This window comes from Mus caroli, chromosome 16 (assembly GCF_900094665.2).
Source record: "Mus caroli chromosome 16, CAROLI_EIJ_v1.1, whole genome shotgun sequence".
Taxonomy (NCBI): domain Eukaryota; kingdom Metazoa; phylum Chordata; class Mammalia; order Rodentia; family Muridae; genus Mus; species Mus caroli.
In genome coordinates this window covers 32,814,507-32,830,228 of record NC_034585.1, presented here as the reverse complement: position 1 = coordinate 32,830,228, position 15,722 = coordinate 32,814,507, and the positions used below count along the sequence as shown (strand labels likewise).

Genomic DNA, 15,722 nt, shown 5'->3' with positions numbered 1-15,722 from the left:
CAGCTGCTTGTGACAAAAAGTCTTAATCCTGGCTTCCCTATGAGTGTTTAGTACAAGGACTTTAATGCGTCAAATCAGAGTGCCTGGAGTCCCTGTGTGAGCATGGATGAGTCACATGCTTTAAAAAGGGTCTATTTTTAAAGTGCTGGAGAGACGGCTCAGGGAGTAAGAGTGCCTGCTTAATCAGCATGAGGGCCTGAGCACACATCCCAGCACCCAGGTAAAAAGCTAGGTTTGGCCATTTGTGCACATGTGTGGTAGCCTAGGTCCAGAATCAGTGAGCTGTCTCACTTATTTGTCTTAAAGTACCAAAGCAAAGAAACAGCAAGCAAGACACATCCTCCTTTGGTCTCTACACATTTGTGTATATACACCCCCACACAACCACCTTAACAACAACAACAACAACAACAATAATAATATGCTTTTAAAGTTTTGGTAGACTGTCAAAAATGTGAAATTTCTCTTTCACCCTATAGGTCTCTGGTTAGAAATGACACAAGGTAAGTTAACCTGAGTGCACTCAGATTTTATATAGTAACTTTTGCGTGTGCCTAGGAGCCCTGAGGAAAAATGAAGATCCACAGGACTTAAGAGTGCAATGCTTATAGCAGGCAGGTCGGAAGTGAGCTGTGAAGCATGACTAGATAAAGGAGTATGGCTCGAGAAGTCACTGAACACAAGAGGGACAAAAGCATTGCTTGGCCAGCTTCCTTGGCGTTGACCGAAGTCTCTGGTTGGAAGCACGCCTTCCTTTTCCTTTCCTTCCCTTGGTACAGGAAGACACCTTTCCAGGGGGAGTCTGACTTCCTGATTTTAGAAAGAGAAAGAAAAGTCAAAGACTTTTCTTATACCTGCTGTTTTTCAAATGCCTTTAACCCCAAATAATCACTATGTCAAAGTGGCACGTTTTCATCCTCACAATAAAAAACAGATAAGAGAGCTAGGTGTCTGTAAGGGCCAACCGTTTGTCGTGCATGTGGCAGACCCTGGGATCAGTGCTCAGCATTCAGAAAGGGAGGCCCAATCACTCAGGAGGCATGTGGGTGGATCTCCGAGTTCCAGGCTGTCCAAGGTTGCACAGTGAGACCGTTCTCAAGCAGCAACAACAATAAAGACACAATAAACGTATACTCTATGCTCATACATGTAAATTACAACTGTGCTTGGGAAATAATTGGGGAAATGAAGCCAAAGCCTCAAAGAAACATCCATATCTCAGTAACTCAATAAGTTATACTATAGAAATCACTCTAACAAATCATATACTTAATCTATAAGCATATATATAATAGCATACAAACACACACAAATTAACTAAATCCACAAAATATTTACCAAATTAACCACATGACATATTGCATATACTAAAAATAAAAACGTAGAAAAACACAGAAACGTGAGCTGATTCGGGAGAGTGGGGTTGAACTGACTCACTCAGTCATTACAAAGCCAAGTGAGGAAGGTGGTGTTCTCAACAATAGAAGGTGTCAATGAGGAAGGCAGAGAAGGCAGAGTTGGAGCAACACTAACAATAGCAAAGGCCATTTCAATCACAGATGTGGGCTGGAAGGTGCGGCCCAAAGGCTGATGGAGGTCTCCGCCATAAAGAGAAGTCATGTGCAGCCCTTTGTGTTGCTGGGAAGATACAGAGGGTGACTCTAAACACCATCAACACAATACCACACATGTACAGTGTCCGCTCTTCTAAGAAGCCCATAAAATGCAGGGAAGGTATTTTATTTTCCCTGTCAGAGGATACTAAGGAAACTCAGATGTAAATGAACTAGCCAATGGCAAATAAGCTAGTCAGGCCTGACTGCAAGCCTGTCGTACTTTACACAGAACAATCCAGAGAATGAAAACTGTGGGACCTGCCTGAACCTCGGCTGAAAACTTGAGAGACAGGAGGGAGGGACTGAGGGAGGGAGGGAGGGAGAGAGGGACCAAAGGAGGGACAGAGGGAGAAAGGTGGCAGTGAGAGGGAGAGAGAATGACCCTTTTTGCTTTCCATTCCTGTGATTTAGGTTTGCTAAAGAGTGCAAGATAATCACCTTCGTGTTACTTCAGCAAACTTCTATTTTTATGACAATAAGCCTTTATAGTCAAGACTCCATTGTTATTAATAGTTCATAACTGGAGGACACCGAGGGGCATCCTTCCTCTCCCTTTGTAGTGCTCTGTGGCTTGGACCTGATAAATCCTGGCTACTCTGATTGGACTTACCATTTCTCAGTTCTAGTGTGGCAAAGCATTCAACCTTTGACCATCCCGCTTCTAGACTGTTGACAGGCAAAGGCAATCAGATGTATTGGCGCTTCCAGGGTAGGGACTGACTTACGCTCCTTCTCTCAGACCAGAGCCAACAAATCACAGTTTTGAATGCCCCCTCACAAAAATCTTGGACACCCCAGAGATGATGTAAAGAAACTCCACTCAAACCAAACTTTGCTGAGAAAGCAGCTGGTCTAGTGACTGGTACATGGAACAAACTTTTGCCAAGTAAATGAAAAGTGCTACTAATTGTGTGGAAAAAAAAAAAAAAAAGAAAAAAGAAAAACAAAAACAAAAAACCAGGCAGAGAAAGGTGGATTTCTGAGTTCGAGGCTAGCCTGGTCTACAGAGTGAGTTCCAGGACAGCCAAGGCTACACAGAGAAACCCTGTCTTGAAAACCATAAAAAAGAAGAAGAAAAGCAATCAGATGGTTACTATAATAGAAAACTACATATATCACAGAATTTCCGGCCCACAGTGAAATAAACAATCGGTTGTGAGATAAAACTCATTTGGCTTCTGGTAGTTTAATCAACAATGAACTGGGCCATTAAACTAGCAAGTTTAAGTCTCAAGATTTCCTTAAGAGAAGGATGTAAGACCAAGTCCTATTAATTAAATAGCCTGGGGCTACACCCAGTCATTACATGCCAGGAATACGTGCAAAGAGCTATAAAGATTCTGAAGTACCCTCAGCAGCCTTTAAAGATTAAATGTATTTAGGTCCAAACTTGCAAGCAGGGACTTCTAATTAGATGGCTTAGAAACTGCTGGGAAGAAACGGCAGATTACTGATCCAGATGTTACACAATCATCTATTCTCCCTTCAAACACAGCACAGCCATTAAAACAACAACAAAGAAAAGAAATAAAGCCAGCATGTCTAGTCTATATGTTGCAGTCTGGTTACTATTATTAATTCTTTAGGAACAGTTGGAACATAAAAGAGTGACCTGCCATTTTCAGTAATCTTAAAAAAACAAAAACAAAAAACAAGCCTTCATGCAAAACATAAGTTACTTTGAAACCCAGTTTCTCTGAATTTCCTAGTGATCTGGCTTTAGTGATTAGTATCTGATTTGGATTTGTAGCTAAAATTAAGAATAAGATGGGGGGCCAGGTGTGGTGGCGCATGCATTTAATCCCAGCACTTGGGAGGCAGAGGCAGGCAGATTTCTGAGTTCGAGGCCAGCCTGGTCTACAGAGTGAGTTCCAGGACAGCCAGGGCTACACAGAGAAACCCTGTCTCGAAAAAAACAAAAAGAATAAGATGAGAATAAAGAACATTTTACTAGATTTTCAGAAGACTCTCCAAATACTGATAAAATATAACCAAGTTCCTTTAAATTAAAAATTTGTCTCTCACATTAGAAAATACAAATGAAAAAATTATAAATAAAACTCGTGCAGAAGCAAGCTGTCATAAAAGTTTCAATATAGAAATCCCCAGAGCAACACAACAGGATTTAAACAAAACAAAGCAAGGCGACAACAACAAAACCCTGGCATGGGGGGGGGGGGGGTTCTGAACTACATACATGTACAGAAGCCTCTTCCATCTGACAGGTATTACACACGTGTGAAACTTAAAAGCCATCAGAACAAGAGTTATCAGGACAAAACGCTAGTGTCATTTAAGCCAGGTCTAAAAACCTGATAGAATTACACCTAACAAAACGGCGAGTTAGGGCTGTGCACTGTAGACACTCGCTTGTAATCCCAGCACTCAGGGGGCTAACATGGAATGACTAGGAGACCTCTGAGTCCTTGGGCAAACAAAATGCTGTATTACTTTGAAATGTCAATACAAACTAAGAAAGTTCTCCTGAAAAGGTAATATAATGCTTGAGTAAAATGTTCAACAGGTAGCTAGGTATGAAGGTGTACGCCTTTAATCCCGGCACTCAGGAGCCAAACGCAAGCAGATCTCTGTAAATTCCAGTCCACCAGTGAAGTTCCAAGTCAGCCAGGACAACAACAAAGATCTTGGGAATTTCAAGGATTTAGTGATCTTTTGCTACTGAAGAAACACCACATTTTAATGTTGAGGCAGTTACAACTTAACCACGTCACTGCCAAGCTTGGGGCGAATAGAGGATTCAGACGCAAGCCTTTTAGATTCCTCCAATGGAACTTAGAACTTTTCCCCAGCTGACCCAGACACTTTGTCGCTGTCTCAAAAACTGGCACATAAACCGGGCGTGGTGGCGTACGCCTTTAATCCCAGCACTCGGGAGGCAGAGGCAGGAGGATTTCTGAGTTCCAGGCCAACCTGGTCTACAAAGTGATTTCCAGGACAGCCAGGGCTATACAGAGAAACCCTGTCTCGAAAAACCAACCAACCAAACAAACAAACAAAACCAAAAAACTGGCACATAAACGCTAGGGAGATGGCTCGGCAGGTTAAGTGCTTGCCAGACAAGTGTGAGGACCAGAGTTCAGATCCCTAGAAGCCACATAAGGTATCCCAGCCCAGAGCTACAGAGACAGGGAATCCTAGTTAACAGGCTAAACCGACTAGCTCGTACAGCAAGCTCTGGGTTCAACGAGAGACTGCCTCAATACATAGAGATTCATGGAGGGAAGCCAGCATCTCAGACTTACACCTACATGCCAGCATGCACACACTTGTATGCCCACACAGATGTGAACAAGCATATGTATACGTTGCACACACATACATGAGCCTAAAAAACTCAAACTCAAAAATTAAAAAATAATACTGGTTTTCCTCAAGAGACTGGAGGCCCCAGGGAGTTTAGAGGTCAGGTAGGGTAGGGGTGTGGGGGCATCCACGTGGAGACGGGGCGGGGCGGGGTGGGGAGGAGCTGTGGGATGAGAAACAGATGCAGAGTGGATGGGGGGGGGGCAGGGAATGGAATATGGAGTGTGCAAAATTAAAAATAAAATAAAAATACTGGTTTTAATCAGGCAAAGTAAATCTGCTTTTTGTTTTTGTATTTTTCAAACAGGGTTTCTCTGTGTAGTCCTGGCTGTCCTTGAACTCAGAAATCTGCCTGCCTCTGTCTGGGATTAAAGGCGTGTGCCACCACTGCCCGGTGTAAATCTGCTTTTTTTTTTCTTTTGTTTTTTGAGACAGGGTTTCTCTGTGTTGCCCTGCTGTCCAGGAACTCACTTTGTAGACCAGGCTGATCTGGAACTCAGAAATCCACCTGCCTCTGCCTCCCAAGTGCTGGGTTTTAAGGCTTGTGCCACCACACCAGGCGCAAATCTGCATTTTAAATCAGACTGACACACTAGAAAGAATGGAATCTCAAATACTAATGCTCTTTCCAAATGCTTCATAGTATCTTCAAAATCTCCCCCAAAATATTTTGATCTGCCTCCAGATGCCTCTGAGTACATTTCCTACAACTAAAAGTAAACTAGTTATTTGCCTTGCTTTTTATTTTAAATTAAAGACGGTCAATAGTCAGACCCCAGAAGGCTCCCGTGCTTCTAACTGCACTATTGTAGCAGCTGAGAGGCAGAGGCCACTCTGATGCCTGCAGGAGGTGTTGAAAGCAGTCAGGTTTAGAAACCATCTGATTATCGCTCTATCGAGCATAACCAGAAACAAGGATCAGTTCCAGTTTCTTGCTACCTCAGTGGCCTCTGCTGCACTGGGCCACCTCACCCAGTCAGCTGTGTTCTAAGTATCCCCAACCTTCGAGTAACCCTTCTAAATGTTACTCTCAGTACCCCTAGACCTTCTCCACATCCTCATTTTTTTTCTGAGAAGCCTAAACCCCATGACTCCCCTCCCAGCCACGTCAACATTTATGCTTTCACTCTGCTTTCTCGGACAGTTTCCTCCTTCTCTCTTGCATCCGTCACCACCTCCACTCCCAAAAATGAGTCTCTGCAGTTCCCAGCCCTCTACTCTGCAGACTTTGGGGGCTTTGGTCTTCTCACTTCCACTTCAACATCTCTTCCACTTACCCCCATGTCCAAACTGTACTAAACTTCAAGAAATGACTCCAAGAAGCACGATCAGTCTGATCTGCAGTATATCTTAGCTGGGGTTACTACTGCTGAGATGAAACCCCATGACCAATAAATAGCGTGTTGAAAAGTAAAGGGTTTAATTTGGCTTACACTTCCACATCACAGTTGATCACTGAAGGAAGTCAGGACAGGAACTCAAACAGGGCAGGAACCTGGAGGCAGGAGCTGATGCACAGGTCATGGGGGCGTATTTACTGTCTTGTTCCCCAGGTATTGCTCAGCCTGCTTTCTTGTAGAACTCAGGACCACCAGCTGAGGGATGGTATCACCCACAATGGGCTGCCCTCCCTCCTCAATCACTGATTAAGAAAATGCCTTACAGTAGGATCTTCAGAAGGCATTTTCTCAGTCCAGGTCCCCTCCTTTCAGGTGTCTGTAGCTGTGCCAAGCTGACATAAACTAGCTGGCTCAGGTGGTTCCCAAAGCCCTGGGTGTGTAAATGAATAGTATCACAACTAACTTCATCCGGCCTTGTGAGTGTATCTTCTACTATAACCTCTCCCATCAAAACAAACCTACATCCTTTCTTCCAAGGTGGTAACATTCAAAGCGGTTTTGGGGTAAGATTTTAAGGTAAGGTTGTCTTCTGATGCACTGTACACTCTATGTTTATAATGTCTATAACATGTTTCCTGATAACAAAAATAGTGGTTAAGTTTTCTAAAAGAATAAACTTTCTAGGGCTCCCACCGCATCCATCTTCATACTAAACACCTTTGCTTTTCTCCTTGCACCCTTGTAATATGTGCATTTGTAAAAAAAACCCTTTTGTTCCCTCTTGCCTTGTCTAACTGAAGACAAAGCTGTCTCTTACAGAAGGATTTTTCGTACTGTATAATAAGTGTGTGCCATCCGCAATTAATGGTTCTGGAGAAGGTGACAGTTTAAAAGGTCTAAAGAGAGAATTCGAAGGTTCTTTAATATGAAATTGAAGGCTACCTGCAGAAATGTGTGTACAGGCTTTACTCCGTGAAGCAGGTCCACATTTCCATGTTTTGTTTTTTTTTTCTTCCACTTCTAACTTTAAATTAAGAACCAATGATTTTTCTCAAAGCAATTCTACTTTTAGATATATACATCTATGAAACCTAAAAGCATGTTCACATACATACAAACATGCACACACACACACACACAAATGCTCATAGGTGTACTGTTGGTCAGTAACATTAGTTAGAAGTAGAAATAATTCCAATATCTACTAGTTGATGAGTGGATAAACAAAATGTGGTAGGTCGACATGCATGCATGCACCAGCGTGTATGACACCTTAAACCTGTTAAGGGAGTGACATTAGACACCACACATACTGGATGACTCCATTTAAAGGCAATGTCCAGAATAGGCAGATCTACAGAGATGGGGATGACAGGTTCCCCAGAGCTAGAGCAAAAGGGAGACAGGGAGTAACTGGCAATGGTATTCAAATGGCTGGACAGCTTTGGGGACATTCTAAAAACCACTGCTCTATGCATTTTAAAAGAATGGACTTGATGGGATGTAAACGCTACAAAATAAATACCCCTTTGCTCAGCTGTATGTTTGATATGTTCTGTAACATACCATTGTCACACTTAAATGCCATCTATTCAGATGAAACCCAACCCTGCTCCTAACAGCCTTAATATCTCTAATGCTCTGTAAGGAAGCGGCAAGAGAGACGAGCCTCTACGTATGCTGCAGGGAGAGCAAAGGCTTGGGTTAAAGGAAACACTAAAGGTTAATGTGGCATGGTCTAAGGGTCTAAAGGGTTGAGGAAGACAAAGAGGGCCTGGCTATGGGACAGTCAAACTATGGTGTGCTGGTCCTTTCTTATATTCTTGCTTCTAGTGCAGCTAATTGTAACAGACTAATTAAGTGAGGTTGTCTTCTAACAAGAAGCCCCAACTGTTTCAGCAAAGGGACCCCAGACCATTCCATAAACAGGGGGTTAGCTAAGAACAAATGCAACTATTTCTTGGTACCTATGAGAACAGAGAGAGCTTAGAATACAGAATTAACAGCATTTAACACACCTACAATATCAGAAGATAGTAACAGCTGGCAGTCAAGGCTGGTCACTAACAAAGCCAAAAGCAAAGGCGACAGAAGGGGCTTCAATCACCCGAGTGGACAGTGCATGATCGTCTCTCTGGGTAGGCCAGGAAGGCATGCACTCGTGTAGGCTTTCCACTGGCTCAGCCCACGATAGTCTCAGAACCCAAATCTCAATAGAGATTCCTTTGTCCAACTATGCCATGACCCTATAAAAACCCCTAGACAAGGGGACTCAACAGCTTTCCTCTCTACAAAACCCCTCCCATTCTCGCTGTTCTCCAATTTCTCATTTTTCTGTATTTTTTTTTTAAATAAAGCTTGCTTCTACTTTGCACCCCCTGAAAAGTTTGTCTCTTTAATCTTCATTGGCATGAGACAACAAACTCAGAGTCACAGTCCAAGGCTAACTTCTGGTTTCTGTAGAGTGTCCAGCACTATAGGACCCTGAGTCAAGTGCAAATGGGCTTAATCAAACAGGTCCCATTATACTCAAAACCCTGCATTTATACCTTGTTTTTCAGGCTGGAAAAGAAACACCTCCCAGCTTTTTCCTCACATCAGTCAGTAATGGGAGCCAGCACTTTCTTTCCCCGTTTGTGGTGTTGGGAATTGGACCTAAGGCCTTCAATAAACAAGACAACCACTACACTGCTGGCCGACACTCCCAAGTCCCAGCACTGGCTGCTAGCAATAGAAAATGACCATCATTCTTAGATATCTAATTCCTGCCAGACACTAAGGCTAGGTTGGCTACATGTATTCTTAAATTTCACAATAATTGTGCATTACATAAAAATGGAAACTGAGGCCCAGGGGGATTGTCAACGCCCTCTAATCTATCCTGCATCTTCATCCAGAGTGATCGTCCTAAACTTATATCTGATCCTATCACCCCCACAATCAAACCTGGGTACCCCTCTCTCAGCACTCCTCACGCCGACTCTCCCACTCCCTGGACTACGCTCTCCTCCTCCTCTTACTCACCCCTAGGCCTGGGACAGTGTTTTTAATTTTAAATTTAAAAATTATTAGAACACATGTGAGCTGTGAGGTCAGTATCAACATAGTATCAAGACTCTTCTAACCTTTTTTTACATGGGTGTCGTAAAAAATATTTTAAAAAAATCCCAGCACAGGGGTTCCTACCCGCCTTTGACCATTTATGTTCCCAAATAAAAGACACACACACAGCCTTCACATATTTTTAAAAAGATTTATTTTATTTATGAGTACACCAGAGCTGTCTTCAGACACACCAGAAGAGGACATCAGATCTCATTACAGATGGTTGTGAGTAACCATGTGGTTGTTGGGAATTGAACCTTTGGAAGAACAATCAGTGCTCTTAACCACTGAGCCATCTCTCCAGCCCGCCTTTATATTTTTCATATGCATCACCTACCACACTGTCTGAGCAACTGCCTACCTTCCACGCTGTTAGAATCCACTTTCTATCCATAACCGCAATACTACTATGTTTCATCTGGGCTGCTACTAGCTCCAATTGGCCAGTCCACATGGCTGTTTTATGACTCAGCAAACCCTTGGTATCTCCCTCCCTTCCTGCTCCTCCTCATGGTCTCTAGCCTAGGACACCTAAGCCCCGCCTACCTCTCTTCTCCCCAGCTATTGGCTGCAGGCATCTGGGTCTATGTGCTGACTCCATTTAGCCAGCACTTAGTATCAGAATAGAGGCAGCCTTAGGTCAACCCACTATGGGTTGGGTGTTCAAACTCAGGTTGCCAGCCACGCAGGGTAAGCACTTTACCCACTATCTCACTGGCTCCTTTTTCATTTTCTTTGAGAGGGGGTTTGTGTCCAGGCTGGCCTCAAACTTGCTATGTAGCCAAAAACGACCTTGAGTTCCTCATCCACTCTCTTATGTTATGGGGTACAAGTAAGCAATACCTTACCTGGCTGGGACCCCTTATTCATTCACTCAGCATACTTATCACATACCTGATACTGTTATGTGCTACTGGACACACACTGGTAAATGAAATGTCTTATTACTTTCCTAACACCACGATTAGACACACAAAGTCCCAAAGTCTTCTACATTCCCCCAAAACTAGTGTGGTCAGGTCTGTCACAGAAATACCCTTCCCTAGTACCAACTTCGGTCTTAGTTTTGTAAGGATGCCATTACCAAGGCAACTTATGAAGCAAGAGTTTACCTGATACGGCCTTGTTGGAGGAAGTGTGTCACTGTGTAGGCAGGCTTTGAAATCTTCTAGGGTTCAAAGTCCTGCCCAGTGTGGAAGAGAGTCTCTTCCTGACTCTCTTCCGGATCAAGTTGTAGAACTCTCAGCTCCTCCAGCACCATGCCTGCTTAAAGGCTGCCATACTTCCTACCATGATGATAATGGTCTGAACCTTTGAAACTGTAAGCCAGTCCCAAATGTTTTCTTTTATTAAAGTTACCTTGGTCATGGTGTCTCTTCACAGAAATGATAACTCTAAGACAGTTAGCATCCATGATCCATCACTGCAGGGAGCATAGCAGTAGTCAGGCAAGCATGAAGTTGTAGCAATAGATGAAAACTTACATTTTGGTCCACAAGCAGGCAGTGGAGAGCGCTGAGAATGGCACAGGCTTTTGAAACCTCAAAGCCTACCCCTAGTGACACACCTCCAGCAAGGCCATTTTCTAATCCTTCCCAGAGTTCCACCAACTGGGGACCAAACATTTAAGTAGATGAGCCTATGGGGTCGTTTTTATTCAAACCACTACAGGTTATTTCCACAAAGCGCTTACCATCTAGTAGAATATGCAAGGTTAGAGATATTTGGAACCTGCAAGATGGGTACAAGTATGATGGAAAGGGAATCGACCAGTCAAGAACGTACGAATTTTACGTATGTAAAGAACGTACGTAATTTTACGGCTAATTAAAAACGTTTAAGAATGTACAAATAGAAGAGATGCTTAGAGACATCAACAGACCCAGTGGGCATTTTCTCCAGGCTCCGCCCCACAGTTACCTGGCAACTGCCAGGTATCTGACTCATGGTAAAAGGGGCTGATTGCCCCTCCTCTTTCTCTTGCTCTCTTGACCTTGCTCCTTAACCTTTCTCCATTCCCCTCCCCCCTCCACGTGCTCATGGCCGGCCTCTACTCCACTTCTCTCTCTCTGCCTTTCTGTCTCTACTCCCTCAACTCCCCTCCCATACCCTGAAGAAACTTTATTCTAAACTACACCTTTGTGTGGCTGGTCCCTCAAGGGGAAGGGATACCTCAGCATGGGCCCGCGGAGGCACCCCCTTCCCCAACACCTGACTACACATCCACCAAACATATTCTCCTTATTTTTATAAAACACAACAGACCCCAAATTAAATTTTTGTGTAGGTCATGGTTTTTGGAGCTTGGATTTTAGTGTAGGTTCTAAGTCCAATACAAATTATTAAAGAATCTTACGTGAAGAAGTGTCACTTTTGCTGTTGAATGGTGGATAAGAGAGGCATAAAATAGGATACATTATCAGGAAGATAAATTGGTTTTTTAAAAAAATGAGAGAGTGATTTGGGACAGGGGAGATGGACTGTCGAGTAAAAATCCCTGGTGCACAAGTCTGGAGAACTCCCCAAAGACCTCCATAAAAAGTTATGGTCGCATACACCTGGAATCCCAGCACTTTATCATGGAAGATGAAAGGCAGAGACATGAGAATCACCACAAAATTCCCTCAGAGGCCAGCGATCCTGGAGTCCTCAGAGGAACTTCTTACTCCACTGTGGTACTTGTCCCGATAGATCAGAAGACTGATCGGCACGACCTTAAGAAGCCACATGCTCTAAAAAGTCACTTTCTGCCAGGCCTAACACACCGCGGGCGAGACATGGGATGGAGCCGCGCGCATCCGCACCGCTCGGAGGCACTTCGGCGTCCCTGGCTCGCACCTACCTTCCTCCCCCACAGTTCTCTCGCCCAGGGTCGGGGGCGCGATGCCCTCGCAGCCTGCTGCCATGGTATCGCGCCGAGGATGGAGAGAGCGCCAGGTGAGAGAGATCACCGGGATCCGCGGCTTCCACACAGGAAGGATCCTCCGCCTCTGCCGGAACCGGCGCTGCCGCGGTCACGTGACGGCGCTGGGCGTGGTCGCGCCGGTTTGTTTTGCTTTCTGGAAGCTGAAAGGCGCCGAGCACGTGGGCTGGGCTGTGGCTCCTTTCTTCCACCCTTAGCGTCTCTGCTGTTTCTCTTCCTTCTCTAGTCGGATCCTCCATCTTCGCCTCCGCTTTCCCTCAGTCGGACTCGCGATTTAGGGGACCCCGGGCTGGCGTGCCTGCTCTTCCACCTTGTTGGTTCCCTTGGCACCAGTGTCATCCCAGCTGGTTTTCGTGACTGCCTGGGAATACGAACCTCTCAGGCAGTGTCCCTTGAAGGCGTTCCCTGTGACTCATGTGCTGAGCCAGATATGCCAGCAGATGATTAGTTTTCAAGGACACAGGCAGCTGTCAGGGTTCTGGATTTGTGCATTTGAACAAACGAATGTCTATCTGGTCAAGAGATACACAACCTCCAGCTTTTGCCGTTTATTTAGTCTGGCTAACATCATACCAAGAGAGAGATCTAGGTCACTGTCTTCCAACTTTAACACAATCCATATTATTTACCCGTTTGCATGACAAACAAAATGGGTAGAAAAACTATATGTATGAAGGAAAATTGGTTAGTTTATAATGTCACTGGATGCGTAAGACACAAAACCAAATGGTTTTCATGATACAATACCCTGAGACCTTACTAAACTTCAGTATCCTGCCCTCTATAATTTCTGCAGTTAGAACCCCAATAAAAACAAAAGTAAGCCTAATATAGAACCCAGCATTGGGATAAGTGACCCGAGGTCAGCGAGTTGTTTATTAGGCACGTGATGTAAACCTGGGCACTTCCTCCAAGCAACCCGCGAGTGACTGACTCAGCCTCCTTCGCTCCAGCCTCCCAGCCTGCCGCGATCTTCCACCCTTTCCACTCGTAAGGTCCCGAGCTTCTCCCCGGGGCATTCCTGGGTTCCCGGCGAGCAGGGTGGACCCCGCCTCGCCTCCTCCCCTCGGGCTCGGGCGGCGCAGGCGCAGCAGACGCGCCCGGGAGGCCCAGGACTAGAGCAGCTCCGGCTCCGACTCCCGCTCCACCCGCCCAGTCAGCTCCCGGCTGGTCTGCGGCCACCGGGACGCGTCGGGCAGGGCCGGCGGGCAGCGTCGCCATGGGCTCGGGTTGGAGCAGCGAGGAGGAGGAGCGGCAGCCGCTGCTGGGGCCGGGGCTCGGGCCTGCGCCGGGGGCTGCGCGCAGGGGCCGGGAGGCGACGGCCGTGCTGCCCGCGGCGGGCCCGAACCCCGGGAGGGTGTACGGGCGCCGCTGGCTGGTGCTGCTGCTCTTCTCGCTCCTCGCGTTCGCCCAGGGCCTGGTCTGGAACACCTGGGGCCCCATCCAGAACTCGGCGCGCCAGGCCTATGGCTTCTCCGGATGGGACATCGCGCTCTTGGTCCTCTGGGGGCCCATAGGCTTCCTGCCCTGCTTCGCGTTCATGTGGCTGCTGGACAAGAGAGGTAAGGGGTCCGGGGCGCCTGCGGGCGTGTCCCTTCTCTGGGAGTTGGCGCCTGCCAGGATCCGGGCCTGCCTGTGTCTCCCTGGGCTTGGTCTAGGGGTTGTGTGAGGTGACCCAGTGTAGCTGGCATCCCATTCCTTACTCGGGAACCCTCTGTCCCCAAAGCGACAAATACGGAGGATGCTTTCCAAGTATCGATGTTTTGTGTTACGCCCTTTATGCCACAATCATCAGATGTAGAAAGCTTTGTATACTGTGGACATCAGAGCGATCCACTGCACTTGCTATGAATGTCTTTGACAACTGACAAAAGTGACTCATGCTTAAATTTCAAAGAGATTTGGGGTGCTGAGGGTGAAAGATCAGAAGAGACCGGTGATGACCAGATGTAAGAGGGTAATGAGCTGGCGTGGTGACTCCAGCCCTGGATGACTGTTGGGAAACTCGGGTCTGACGCTTGGGTTTCTGGAAGGTAGAACCCCAGGTAAACCCAGAGCTTCCGCCTAGGTGACTTTCCAGTTGCGATTTATTACTCTCAGATAAAGATCGCAGATGCAGGAAGACTCTCTTTCAGTTAGGGACTCCAGGCATCTCACTTTGCCAATTGCCAGTGTGATTCTGTGAGATGAAGAAAAGGCCAGAGTGGAAAGAGTCAAGATGTTGAATTATCCCTCCAGAGGATAAATAAACCCCCAGGAGGCCGCTGGGCACGATTTAGACTTCTTAGGTATGAGGTTGGATAATGGTCGGAAACTGCTTTGTTTCTGTTCAGCCTTTTACGAGTTTTGATACAATAGATTCTTTGGGTAGTTTGGGGACATTGGCTTAGTCTACAGGCCTATTGACAAACAGCCATAATCTTAAAACAAGGACATTTATTTATAACCCCTCTGGAAACCGGGAAGTCCAAGATGAAGGGCCAAGCAGAATGCTTATCTGGTGAGCATCGTTCATACAATGCTCATTTCTTGGTAATGTCATAAGGGAAGTGGCCAGGGATCTCTCTGGGGTCTCTCATATAAGGGCAGTAACTTGTCCAGCCCTTGCCCTCAAAAATCTGTTGCATCCCCAGTCTGCCACCGCTTAGTTCAGTCACTTAGCTGGGAGTAGGATTTCAACATAGGAATCTGGGTGAACACAAACATCACCAGCAAAGTAAGAGTGGAACATGGGTTGATATGGAGCTGTGATCATCTGGTGCAACACAGTCCTCTAACTACTGCTGTGGCAAGAACAGAATCCAGCTGTGAGGCTCCCTCTCTTCCTGATGGTACAGGAACCCATGTGGAAGAGACAACAAAACTGATGACTGAATACTTCCATGATCAACTTGAGTACAGATGCTCAGAAAGGGAGGCTAGAGAGTTCTAAGCACTGAAGAGTAGGATCCAAAAGAAAATGAAAGGTACTTTGGTATGTTCTACACTAGCACTCAGTCCTGTGCACTCTTTTGTTATTGTTGTTTTGTTTGGTTTTTGGTTTTTGGAGACAGGGTTTCTCTTTGTAGCCCTGACTGTCCTGAAACTCGATCTGTAGACCAGGCTGGCCTCAAACTCAGAAATCTGCCTGCCTCTGCCTCCCAAGTGCTGAGATTAAAGGTGTGCGACACAACTGCCTGGCACGCTCATTTTTTTTTTTTTTTAAGGAGGTCATTTGGCACACTGGGATGATATTAGAGTTGGGTGACAACCATGATAATGGGTGTAAAAGTCATGAAACTTAAGATATGAAGCTTCAAAAAACAAAACAAAACAAAATAACAACAAAACCTGAGGCAGATAGACTGCATGAATATCAGGTAAGAGCGCTGTAGGCTTAGTGTGTAAGGTTTTTTTTTTTTTTTTTTTTTTTTT

General features: G+C 45.6%; 2 protein-coding genes across 2 annotated transcripts in view; one reads left to right on the top strand and one right to left on the bottom strand.

Annotated features, from left to right (window-relative positions):
* The window catches only part of Hspbap1 (HSPB1 associated protein 1), a 57,326-nt gene extending 44,940 nt beyond the window's left edge, over positions 1-12,386 (bottom strand). Inside the window, exon 1 of the mRNA XM_021185006.1 lies at positions 12,228-12,386. Coding sequence (XP_021040665.1) covers positions 12,228-12,291 — 64 coding nt within the window. The 5' untranslated portion in view covers positions 12,292-12,386. The remainder of the gene's footprint in view (positions 1-12,227) is intronic.
* Positions 12,387-13,201: 815 nt separating this feature from the next.
* Slc49a4 (solute carrier family 49 member 4) overlaps positions 13,202-15,722 on the top strand; it is a 77,931-nt gene continuing 75,410 nt past the window's right edge. Inside the window, exon 1 of the mRNA XM_021184805.2 lies at positions 13,202-13,870. Coding sequence (XP_021040464.1) covers positions 13,528-13,870 — 343 coding nt within the window. The 5' untranslated portion in view covers positions 13,202-13,527. The remainder of the gene's footprint in view (positions 13,871-15,722) is intronic.